The following is a 13,223-nucleotide window of genomic DNA, read 5'->3' as shown; positions in this document are numbered from 1 at the left end:
AATGCAATTAAAAAGCCAATTGAATACACATATGTGGTAAAAATTATATATTATACCACACAGAGACAGAAGGATACACCCAACCAGCACTAAATGAATCGGGCAGTTTGGCTTTGCTTAGCCACCATGATCAGGCACTAGTTCTCCAGCTCCATCGTTCAGGTTTACATGTTCAGATGGAGGTGTACATCAGTTGTAAATCTGGATTTTTAGGACTGGCTTCCAGATAGCGAAGGAGCTTGACTGCAATGGGGGATGGGGTGTTAAAAAACAGAGCACTGCAGAGTATAGGGAAAGTAAGATTTATTTATTCATTTTTTATTTTTTAAAGAGTGTTGTGAATACATTTGCACGTGAAAGTGAAAGACTGGACACCAGAAGGATTCTCAATATATCAACACATTGGAATTTGGGGGATAGTGATAAAACACTATTAAACAATACTGAGGTTTGTTATTAGTGCACCAGTATTCCATGAGCCTACACTAGCAATAGCACATCCACAATATAATGGGAATAATTTCAGTGGCGGATGGCTAAGGTGTTGTTTTGACATCATCAGCATTACACTTGTCTCCTCTCATAGATAATTCATTCAATTAGAAAAAAAAAAGGTCAGTAACATTGATTGATTGCCCCCATGAAGATTTGAGTAGTTTTAACAGATTTTAAAACCTCTTCATGTATGTACATTTGTTTTTTAATATTTATAAATGTCTTTGATAAATACCTTTAGTAGAAATGATACTACTTAGTACTTTGTAGTTATGTTTGAAGTATTTCTGCATACCAAATATACAGGTTAATTATCTCAAAGTGTTTACTCTTCATTAGCTGTAAACCAAAGAGTCACATGACCACAATGTGGCGGTCATATTAGGTAGTCAAAGGTCGCACACAAAGCTACGATTGTATTTACATAACACACTAAATTTAAAGAAAATAGTTTCATTGGGTTAGTTATAGATTTTCTATCGACATTTTAAGTCCACAATTACCTAATTACACTGTAAAATAAATTAGAGAAACAAGGATTTAACATCCCTGCAATTTACTAATGGGATGACTAGTTAGGAAGGAGCACTGTACCCAGCCTCATTTGGCAGGCACATTAATCTGATTATCAGTTCAAGTCTTATTTTTGATTTTCAGCAAAGCCACCAAATGTAATGGATTAGCCTGTGATTTTGAGCAAAAAGCTGGTAAGGAATATGATGGATGAGGCTATTCATAATCAAAGCTTTTCAGAAAGGAAGAATATATTCTTTTACGAAGAATATAAATGAAGCACGTCTATCATCAACCAGGTGTGACAAGGAAGGACAACATGATTTTGAACTATTCTGATGGTACTTTACATCATGAACACTTAAATAATGAAACACTGAGTATTTTCAAGTGGCATACACGTATGGGAATCAATTACATTTAAATACATGAGGGTAGGCCGACAAAATCAGATATTGATATTGCCCTGATTTCATGTTGTTTTTTATTTGTTTTGTTTTTTTTAATATATGTTTATATGTTTTTACATGGATTATAGTAAGGGCAACACTGCAGAACAACTGCCGTTACAATATCAATAGAGTGTAGGGCCACCATGGTCTGCCAGGGCAACACTGATTCTAAGTGGTAAGTTTGCAAAATGTTTACATTTTTATTAAAGGGAGTGGTGGAAAATCCGCAGCAAAGTCTGTTTACTAGACTGGCCATAGTCAGAATTTGTCTCTACCCCCCCCACACCTGTGTTCAGTTGTTCAGTTGATGGGGTTTAGACTGTGACACTTACTATGATGCTTTAGACTGCATACTGACGGTTTGCAGTTTCCATAAAAATTGTATTTAAGGCAATAAAATGTAACTTGTTTTTACCTTTACTGAGTCTGATTCTGTGATTTTTATTTCAAACAGATGTGAGGAAGGACATTATTTGCTCATTGCTGATCCTAATTACATTTAATTCTTGCAGTTGCTTAGTTTATCGTTGTGCTTTTGTTATTTTTATTCACTTAAGAGACAGATTTTCTTTTCAGTATAAAATACCCAATACACAGTGATAGCACGTCCATCATTTAAAATCTCCTTGTTTTGTAGCAAAGACATAACTGATCTTAAACCCAGTTGTTAATTATTAGTAGTCTATTAGGATGCAGAGACAGCTTAAGAACTACTAATTAACATTTAAAGGGAGGTAGAGATTTGGAAAATAAAAACCAAAAAGTGCAAGCCCTAACAATGATGTACATTTTAGCTATCAATTTTTATTATCTGATAATACATGTTCATATGTGAGCTATGAGGTTTAAAAGCATTATACAGTATTATCAATTACAGTATATCTGGCTAAGAGAACACCCCTCAGGAAGAAAGCAAAGTGTTTTCAGTGTTCTCTAAAACATAGTTGACCACCGGACACAATATGCCAAGGCCAATCACGATATGAATGAATAAATATAAATGTATTTATTACTTGTGTCAACATATGAAAAGCAATAGGCAAGTGTATGTAACAGTAATTATGAATACGAGAATTAATTTTAACACAATGGTAATTAACACAGAACCCCTACACACGTTACAAAATGCAGCAGCAGCTCCAGATTACTCTTAAGTCAGTCTTGAAAAGATTTAATAAAGCATCTGAATTTGAGTTATCAGGTTACAAAACAGTACTGAATAAGTTTTGAATCGTTTAGCAACGAATCACTATCGTTGACAAAAAGGTATTATTTTAAGTGATGTTCATTTTCCTTTTGGCGGAGCATTTACAATGGGAAAATTCCATTTCACCACAAGGTTGTTCCCTGAGCCCTTAAAACAGTTCTCTTAGGAGGTATTCCTTAATAAGCTAATAGCCTGAAATGTGATAACGAGAACTGAGACCTGAAGAAGCATATACAGTCACCACATATCAGAGTCAGAGCTGGATTAGATAGCAGTGTAATGAATGATGTTTGGAAAACATCTTCCCATATGGCTGCAATACAATAGAGAAACGTGTTACAAGAATTGAATGTTTCTGAAGACCGATCTAAGAGTTCTGAATAAAAATAACCAAAATGCCAATGGTTCGTTTAGTGATTTTCCAATATCAAGGATGTAATACTCTTCTATAACCATGCTCCAGTCGTTCCAACTTAATTTCCGACTGATTGCCTTGTACACAGTGGAGAAATTAAATATTAATTTAGGCCAAGTTTATGAGACTGGGTAAGTGAGACAGTGTAAAGAGAGAGGTGGTGGAATTCAATCATTACAGTGTTGAAGTAGCTATTACCTTCTCTTTTTAAATCACTTAAATGACTATCGGCTTTCAGGCTCAATAACTCAGTAGAACCAGACAATGAAAAAATGTGCCATCTAGATACCACTGTTCATTGAGGAGGGAGTCAAAAACCAAAATAAAGGGCTGAACTGCTTTTCAGTAACCTTTAAGCACACCACCTAAGCTGGAAAGTCTGACAAAGGCAAGGGATGACATTTGTATAAATAATTTTTTCAAGCTTCAGTATTTTGACTGCAATAGCCTAGCTTCATCCATCAGTGAACATGGAGGGTGTTATACTATCCAGTACAGTACATATATTGGTGCACACAACTGAATATGGAGGTTTAATTTTGAAATTGTATACAGTTGCAGGCTTACCTCTCACCTTGTGCTGCTATTAGATCACACCACTGCATTTGTTTGGTTTGCCCTTGACTCCCAGGTCTGTGGATGAGACTCTGGCATCCATCAGATTCAATATATTCAATTGTTACACTTCAAATCAGCCCATCTAAACTTATCTGCCGTGTGACTAAGAAGATTTCTCCTTAAGCCCCTTTTTATAAGCAGCACCTCAGGCATACAGGTAATTAAGCTTGCTTTCTATAAGACATGGAACAAGAAGCAATACATCAGCCAAATTCTAGGCCATTTATATCAGGACTTGATGATATTTAAAATTACAGCATACATATTTTTTAAAACAAATTTGAGGCATTTTGAATGTTTGGTTTTAATGGATCCCAGTTGACTAGTTTTAGACTGTGGATCATTCATTGGGACTGGGATTGAACCCATGCTTAAATCCTGTAAGTGGGAATCTGTTAATACCTATACACAGAATTATAATAACACTCCACTTACCAACATCAGTTTCTTTGTGATTTTTTATAATTTCGGCCAGATCGAAATTCCCAGCAATAATAGCCACCTGAATAAAACACAAACACAGAGTAGGAGGATGTTAGAGAGATTTCCATCAGAATCTGATTAGTAGTTTCATAATTATGCTCTACCATACCATGAGTATAACAATGCCATTGGCAGCAAAGCTATTTGTGCAATTCAGTTAACGCATTAGTTATGATAAAGGGGATTCAACTAGTTCTAAACGACCACAATATTTTATGACAAATGGCTGGTGGAATAGATCCTTCTAGGATTAATGGCCTTAATTGTGATTGAAGTATCTGGTATTTGGATGCATGTATTTTCTTTTGCATTTAATGAATAATGTGTAGGTGTAGGTGTTGTGTTGTGTTCCACAGATAGATAAAACAAAGGTCAGATCATAGCCAAGTGATTTTCCAAAGCACTTCAGCACAGATATCAGGTACTGTGTGTGAGAAAGTCATCTTATTTAACTTCTGGGTGACTTTCATATACCATATTTCCCAAAGCTTCTAATTGAATGTGTTTGTCATAATTAGGATACCTGACAGGATTTCATACAAAATGTTGTAGGCTACACAAAAGCAAAGGCACAGCCTCAGAGCATACTCAAATATGTTGTAACACTGCTCATAACACCAATTTAACTGCTCCTTACTGTATTTTTTTCTAGTATAATATTGTTACAATAGTTGTGCACCTCTCAGGAATATTGCTTTGCCTCTGTAATTACTTCAAAATGGCCTCCTGTGGTTTATAATGATTTAAAGCGCATGTTGTTTCTAAAGGTATAACCAATGATCATTTACTGGGTGCATTGCTTAGGTGAATTTGCCATTTTTCCTAGTCTATTAATTTCTATACTGGCCATAATGTCCTCATTTGCCCTGTAATTGCTTTTCTCTCTGTAATATCCATGACAGATTGCTTGCCACCATTTCATTCATACAGATTATTAGTTTGCATGCCTTTTGTTTTGTATTAGAGCATTCACTTTCTGTATGTTAGCTATTGAGGAGACACAGATGTGTAGTGGTTTGAAATGCAGCTCAGTATTAAACCCCTCTATCCTGTAGACGTCACGTTAAACCAATGTCCTGTCTACTCTGTGAACTTTAAAGATCACACTGACATCTTTTGAAGAGTAACAGTAACACTGATGTTAGGAGAAATCCCAACAAAGGAAAATGTTATAGGATTATTTGTTAGCTCACATTACATTATAGAACAGCGTGACAGAAATATAATGAATCTTGGTTGTAAATCTCCCTCCAGACCTGTGAGGGCGCTAAGCAACAAAAATAGAGTTCTTTGGACGAGCTGGCCTGAGAGTTCTTTACCAGGGTCGGGAAGTTGGTCAGTCTGGAAGAAGGCAAGACTCTGTTGCAAGAATGTATTGACCCAGAAGGGAAACGACGTAGCAGTTGCAGATTGTAGAGACAACTGCACTTGTCTACCAAGGGGTCATGCTTGACAGCATAATAGGGGATGGAGAATCGCAATCTATTCCTTCGCTTGTGAAAACTGCTATTATATTTGTGAGTGTTTTGTTTGTTTGTGCTTGTTAGTAATTATCTTGTTTGTAAACTACCAGACAGCTAACACGTGTCTGGAGCTGTTGCCTTGGGCCAGCACAAAGCCGGAACAGCACTACACCACAATCACAAAATAACCTGTTATCACCCACCACAAGCACTACTGCACGCCCCCAGGACTGGTGATCACTGTATGGGCTGCAATCCCGTTATTATTATTATCTCCATGGATAACAAAGTGGTGTGTATTGCCGGGGTTTATTGTTTTGGTCACCAGACCTGGATTAAAATAATAATTTCCAAACCGGATTACAGTTTTCTGGTTGTGTTATTCCTGCACTGCATAACCTGTGCATCTGTGCTCACTCAGTAGCCACTTTGCCAAAAACAAGTACAGGGCACACCTGGAAAGAAAATCTTTCTAATAATAATTATTATTATTATAAAAGAAACACAGTACTCAGATCAGTACAAGTAAAAATAAATGATGATGTCACCAGCTTTGAAACAGAATGAAGGGGAGGATTTATTGTCCCTTTTTTCATACTCAAGTACAGTAGTACCCAAAAATATTATCAAATTTTAGAAACGGTAGCATGACTAGGAGTAGGGATTTTATTTCCCAGTTTTTCTCAATACCGGTAGTATAGTAAATTCACAACCCGCTGTTCTACTTACTGTATTTTTGTCTTTTTCTTTATGTTATCTATATAAATTATTTACTTATTTATTTTAACGCAATCCTAGTGGCAGAAAGAGACAAGGCGCAACTAATATTGAGTGTAAGCTCTTTACATGGTATAGCTTTACATTTGCAGCATGACACATACAGTATTAATCCAATAAATAAGACATTCAGACAGAAGGCCTCTGTATATAATCCTTTGTTTAATTACAACAATATTTTTTTCACCCTTTCCCTCGAACTCTAATTATGTTCTCACACTTTGCCTTCTGCTTGTTTAATAGCAGTTCATGCCAGCTGTCTAATTAATTTTGTTTTCCTGCTGCTTGTCAAATTTAAATTCCCTGCCATCCATGTTACAGTATTTCAACAAGTATTTTCTTTTTTTTTTTTGGGTCAGAATATAATTTAAAAAAAAAAAAAAAAAAAACATTGGATAGGTAGGAAAAAAAAAATACTTTCATCAAAATTGCAAGTTTTTTTATTTTTTTATACAGCACTGCTAACTAAATGTGAACATGACTGATGGCCCTATCCTTTTTTTTTTTTTTTTTAACAATTTGTATTGTGCTTTGGTTATCCACTTCTGATAGACACATGTGGTCTACATATAACCACAGGTAAAACGTGGCTATTTGTATTATCTAGTACACATGACTTGGATTTTGTTGTGAATGTGATTCTGTCCCTTGACTGTCTATATCATGCCCATTACTACTGAATCGCAGCAGAAACAAAGCAGGCTTGGACACTAAACAGGTCCAGCATATTATGATGTAATTCCTAATTCTGTGAAGCAGTGAAAGGAGGGCTGTTACACTGCTGCGATGAGTGCCTTTGGAACAGTAGGCTAAAGGAGAATACAATCTGTGTTTTATCATTGGTTCTTTTTACCCTCCAAGAACATTTTTACCCACACACATATTGTGCATCATATTCCAGTAGAATTGTAACATATAAGCTGTGTTGTTTGTAATAGTACTACTGTAACAAGACAGGCTACTCTGGATGTGAATTATGAGTCAGTACCTGCCTGTACTTGGCATCTTCCCTGGCAGCCCCTATTCAATAGCCCCTTGCTACTCCAGATCCAAACCTACACAAATCTATCACCATGCTTTATTGCAAATGTGGCAAGTTTTCTGTCATTTAACAAGCAGTGTTCCATTTATTATTTTTTTCGCAGACTACCCAAACATTTATTATCTTTATCATCATCGTCATTGTCTTATTCAATATAGTGCATTATTATTGAAGGGCAGGCAGAGATACTGATCTCTGATTGGTCAATCACATGGTAGTGGTGAGCTGAGCCTAAAAATGTTTGGATATGCCAAATTGGGAGGAAATAATAAAATAATTGCAGACTATTAAATTTTAAATGAATGAATAAATAAATAAATAAATAAATAGAATCCATTTCAGTTTGACAGCTCAAACTGGGTTGCTGGTGTTAATAAACCCACTGAAAGAAATCCTCACCAGTTAGTATATGTACTTTACCATCACAAAGACAAAGAACAGAATAGCAAAATCACTCACTTTGTCTGAGTTGCTATAACTATATATTTGTAAGACGTCAAATTAGCAGGGAAAAGGCATTTGACTTAAGAGATAAGTGATATGTTCCTACCGTGCCAATAGCTTTCAAAAGGGATGTTATTAAAATAATATGTCTACTAAATGTGGACTTTAAAACACACCACCACCAACTCCTATTCCTAGACTGCAATTAAACAGCCGTTTGAGTCACTCAAGGTTTTACTGCCAGACTAATTAGTCACTGTTAAGCTTACATAAGCAAACCATAGAATAGAAAAGCACACAACAAAACCTGGAAAAGCTCATATTATTTCTGCATTCATCTTTCAAACCAGCCTTCTGCAGACAAAGCAAGCCACTAGTCACTACAAGCGATTGGTTCAAAAGTAAAAATACAGTAAGTCTCCTTCAAAATGCAAATGACATAATTAAAAGACAGGAGTGGATATTTAAATATTTCTAACAGCGTTCCAATCTGGCCTTGCATGACGACTGATAATGTACCTCTTTATAAACTGGGTTTACAAGAATAATTAGAGTCTGCTGAGGAACTGCAGCTGTAGCCTGCTTCAATAGGCCACTAAAGTAAAAATAAAATAAAATAAAAAGTGAGGAAAACAAACAACCCTTCTTATGGGTTTTATAGCTTGCTACGTGCATTTCAAAATACAGAAACGTTCAAGATAAAGTGTTACATAAATGCTGAGGTCAATATCCTGCAGTATACAAATTAAAGCTAATTTAATACATTTATGTTGGGGTACAAATGTGACATTTTCGTTCTTGGTATCATATGTTCTAATTAGACGAGAATAACATGGATTGGATCTTACTGTTAAGGTACTGACAAGTCTAAGCTTAAATCAATCAGCTATCCAATCAACAAACGTGAAAATAGCAAAAGTGGAAGGATACAAAATATATCTTTCTATGCTTTGCTAAGGGCTTCATTATTTATTTACCCACCATTTTTAACCACGGTTTGGCCATGCACTTTCTACAGAATGAGGAACGTGCATGGAATGTGCATTCTACATCATCTTCTTATGGCAATGGAGAGAGAGTTTCTAAGCTACATGTAAACAAAGCCAATGTGAATACTGAGTAAATCTGTTATTCAAAATGCAAAGGGAAAATAGATTAAAAGATAAGAACTGACAATCAAATCAAAAAACAGTTTTACCTTTTAAATTCTTTAGTCCTAAATAACCTCACATTTTCTGAAAGCATATACCCTTGCAAGCATCTTAGCCTTTATTCTAGACATGGCAAACCAACACAATATAATTATTAATTAAACAAGAGTATGACTGGTTTAAGTCTTGATCAGGAATTAACACAACTAAACTATGTCTCTCACATTTAGTGCATTCTCGCTAATAGTGTGTCAAAGCAGTTTCATGCATAACAGTTGAAAGCTTTTTGGCATCTACAGAAGTGTACGAGTCTAAGCCATGTCAAAGGTTAAACACCAGATAATCTAGCTTTAAAAATATAACCCTAAATATGTCATACAGAAATTGTAAACAGTGGCTGAAATGCAGTCTTTGATTAAAACAGCCTTTGTAAGTCAGCTTTTTTCATTATAATTATAACTGTTCTTCCACACTTACTCACAAGAAGGCTAATCATCTTTTCACAGATCAGTTTTGGTTCATTAAACAGTCATTTCTACCAGCTGTATAATTATTTCAGTGTTTGTCATGTTTCTTTACCTCATCATGCCCTCATGCCTTGCGCGTAAACAAACGTACACTGATTTCACATGGAATATTGGGTCAATGACAATTAACTTCACACTAACTAAGATTTACTTAAATATCTTAAAACAAAGAGACATTTTAGCTTGCATACCTGTTAGTGCATATTATTTTCTAAGAAACCTATTCATTCAATCTGTAATGTGGTACTTATGCTACACAGCAGATGTTTTACCAGTTTTACCAGATGCACAGTATGAATGCAGTATATAAGGTAGTTGGTAGTTTGCAAAGGGAGTTCTGATGTGAAAAAATACAAAAAATGAATATTGATCTAAAACACACTAAAATGTACAGACCAGATAGCAACAATAGGAAACTGTATACTGTACATATACATCTGTATATACCAATTTATATGTGTAGCCCTAAAGGATGTATCTCAAAACCTAAGACATAAAACAGTCACACTAGGTACATATTAAAATTAGGACAATTATGAACTTTCTTTTTGGTAGTCAATGTTGAGGTTCTTCTAACCAGCAAACAGAATGTAATTTATATAAATGACAGGTGTATGTATATCTGTATGCATGTTGTTCTTTATTTAGCAAGCGGAAAGCCCCAGACAGCATGGTTTTCCATTCATATATTTGAAAAGGAGCATTGCAGCACATTAACAAAGGTGTGTGTTTTTTTGTAGTTAATCAGGATCCCAATATGGTAAGGTTAAATTTGTTAACTGATGACCTGGCTGCGTGCATACTGATGCATTGAAATATTTTAAACATAGATATCAAACAAAATCTCAGAAAATGTTAACAAAAATACAGATCAAAGAATCATGATACGTTTTCAGTATGAAACGTGACGCACAGTCAAAATGAAAACATTACAAAGTTAGTAATGGGTATGACCTCCCTGAGCATTAACACAATCCTGGTAGCGCTGATGCACAGACCTGATCAGCAACTGGATAGACTGCTGAGGGATGTTCTGCCATTGTTCCTGTGCAGCAGCAGCCAGCTGGCAAAGGTTGGCTGGTTGCGTTTGTCTCCCGTGGATGGCACTGGCGATTTGGTCCCACAGATGTTCTATTGGACTCAGGTCAGGAGAAAAAGCTGGACACAGTAAGACCTCGACATTGTTTTCCTGAAGTCATGCAATTGTAATCATATCACTGTGTAGTCTTGCATTGTCCTGCCGGAAAATCGACACTTCCGGATTGGCTTGCAGGAATGGAAAAACTTTTGCCTCAAGGACTTCGTCATGTATCGCTGAGCAGTAAGATTGCCCTCAATCTGCACCAAAGGTGTTCTTGAGATTCCCTCCCACATCACACTTCCGCCGCCCCATCGGTTGGCTTGAACAATGCAACCGTCAGCATAACACTCACCACGATGCCTCCACACACATTGTCTTCCGTCCGTCTGAAAATGATTATGTAGATGGATCAGTCGGATGTGATGGTCCAGTGACCCTCTGCCTTCCTGGACGTGGTCTGTCCCTCACAGAGCCAGTTTCCTGGTTTCTCTGGACTAGTCTGTTGATTGTTGAAGCAGAACATCTCATTCTAGGGAACTTCTCTCACAGACAGGCTGCCTTCAATCATGCCGATAGCAACCAGCTGATCTTTTCTTGTAAATAAACATGTGCAATCCTGCACAGAAATTCAGTTCCTGACTCCTGCTTACCTGCTATCCAGGTTCATGACAATTTGATCCCACCACAGTCAGGGGGATGAATTGTTGTGGGGATAAATTGTCACAGGGGCGAATTGTCGAGGGGACAAATTGCCGCGGGACGAATTGTCGGGTACCCCCTGCTTTCTTGTACAAGCATGTAACAAATTATCAACACTTTGATCTCTATATTAATTCATCCTCTACATGACAAGTATAATTTTAAGTACAGTATAATATGTAAGGTTTACTACATACATCTTATTTAGACCCAGATTAAAAGTGTTTAAGGATTAGTCAAAAACAGGAAGCTTTTTCACTTTTAAATTCACACATAACACTGGAAATACATTTAAATACCATGCAGGGGATGCCACAGTCTGATAGAATAAGAAGTGTAAGACAAGTGAAACCACTCAGCACTATTTAAACTGGAAAATGGATCTGGGGATGGATTTATACCCCAAAAAAGATACATTTAAAGCAAAAAACAAAAAACAAATACAAAGTACACCATAACAATGATCAGATTTGTAAGATAATTCATGTATACTGTAAAACAAGAATAAAAACAAAAATTTTGTGAGAAAGACGTTTGCTAATTTCGTGTTTATTAAAAATCTGCAAAATTAATTTGCCGTGAAATATAATATTCGTACATGTGCCGTACAATAAAAGAAAAAGAGGTGCAAACCGAAATATAATATCTTGTTTTACAGAACATCATTGAGCCTTTCATTTTTACTTTAACTGACACATTAATGGTTTGAAAGAAGACTGACGCAAATAAATAAAAAAAAAAAACAACATGTTGTCGGTTGGTTGCTTGGGATATTTAGAAGAAATCTGAAGTGCATGTTAGACCTGCTGACATGAGTAAGTGCATGGTGTTGTATTGTTCAATGCCCTCACTAAATAGCTCACTCAGGCTTCAACAATTTGGCATGTTTTTGTGTGTGTACCCACTGTAACAACTAAAAAATAACTCCCTTTGACCCGCAGGTAAAGATTTTTTAATAATCCTTTAGATTATGAATCCCACTGGTACTTGAACCAATGGTCGTAGGAAACAATGGTAGGTGCAGACCTCCCCTTCAGGCACTAGTGTACTTGCCACTTCCTCCCTGTGTGCTGTTTCATGTTGTTTTAAAGCATTGATACTATTGTACACTGTTAAGAAACTTTTGGTTTAATGGCACAGTTATTCAGGATGGGCAAATATTTCAAACACAACTCTATATATAAATTTCTGCATCCTTACACCTGATCTGATTGCAACATTACGCACCAAGGAGCAGCATTACATTTTCATCTATAGCATTATCTTTGAAATATCTATATATTCAAAATGAGTATAAAAGGCAATTAAAGGACCAAATGGTCCTCAACAGAAGAAAATGGAACTAGTAATCACATTTCTGTTGATAATAATAATTTTAAGTAAACTTTAATTCAGGGGCAAAATAATGCAACAATTCTTAAAACCAATGAATAACATTTCTGAAATGGCATGACTCTCCCTCCAAGCATTGAGACAGACTGGTATGGGACATTTGTTGCCCCTTTCATCCCCCTCAAACCCCTTTTTTAAACTCTTGGTATCTCTGACTTGACAGGTGTCTCCTCTTCAAATATTTGTAAAATATTGTGTTAAACAAACTGTTACAGTGGAGCAATGAAATTTACTCTACGGATTTATCTGAGGATTGTGGCTGGTCATATTTTGAGTTTTGGTCAAATAATGTAATCAAATGTAGAAATTATTTTTGGGGCAGTAAGTGTGCACTCAGCATATGTGCCTTTCAATTGGGACCCTGCATTTCTCTGAACTACTTGTGTAACGTAGGCTTAGTAAACTGACAAACTAAATAAATAAATCAACCTTACAATACAACCTGGGATTTCAGGAAAATGAAA

At 36.0% G+C, this 13,223-nt stretch overlaps 1 protein-coding gene across 8 annotated transcripts in view; it reads right to left on the bottom strand.

Moving 5' to 3' along the window:
* LOC121318216 (SH3 and multiple ankyrin repeat domains protein 3-like) overlaps positions 1 to 13,223 on the bottom strand; it is a 281,025-nt gene that overhangs the window by 134,590 nt on the left and 133,212 nt on the right. For all 8 annotated transcript variants that reach the window (XR_005950583.1, XM_041254654.1, XM_041254657.1 and 5 more), the window contains one exon: positions 4,136 to 4,202. Coding sequence is in view for 7 of the 8 variants with exons in the window: in XM_041254654.1 (XP_041110588.1) it covers positions 4,136 to 4,202 (67 nt within the window). In the remaining variant the exon portion in view is untranslated. The remainder of the gene's footprint in view (positions 1 to 4,135; positions 4,203 to 13,223) is intronic.

This window comes from Polyodon spathula, chromosome 7 (genome assembly GCF_017654505.1).
Source record: "Polyodon spathula isolate WHYD16114869_AA chromosome 7, ASM1765450v1, whole genome shotgun sequence".
Taxonomy (NCBI): Eukaryota; Metazoa; Chordata; class Actinopteri; order Acipenseriformes; family Polyodontidae; genus Polyodon; species Polyodon spathula.
Note: the sequence above shows the minus strand (reverse complement) of the source record. Positions and strands in the feature narration are given on the sequence as shown.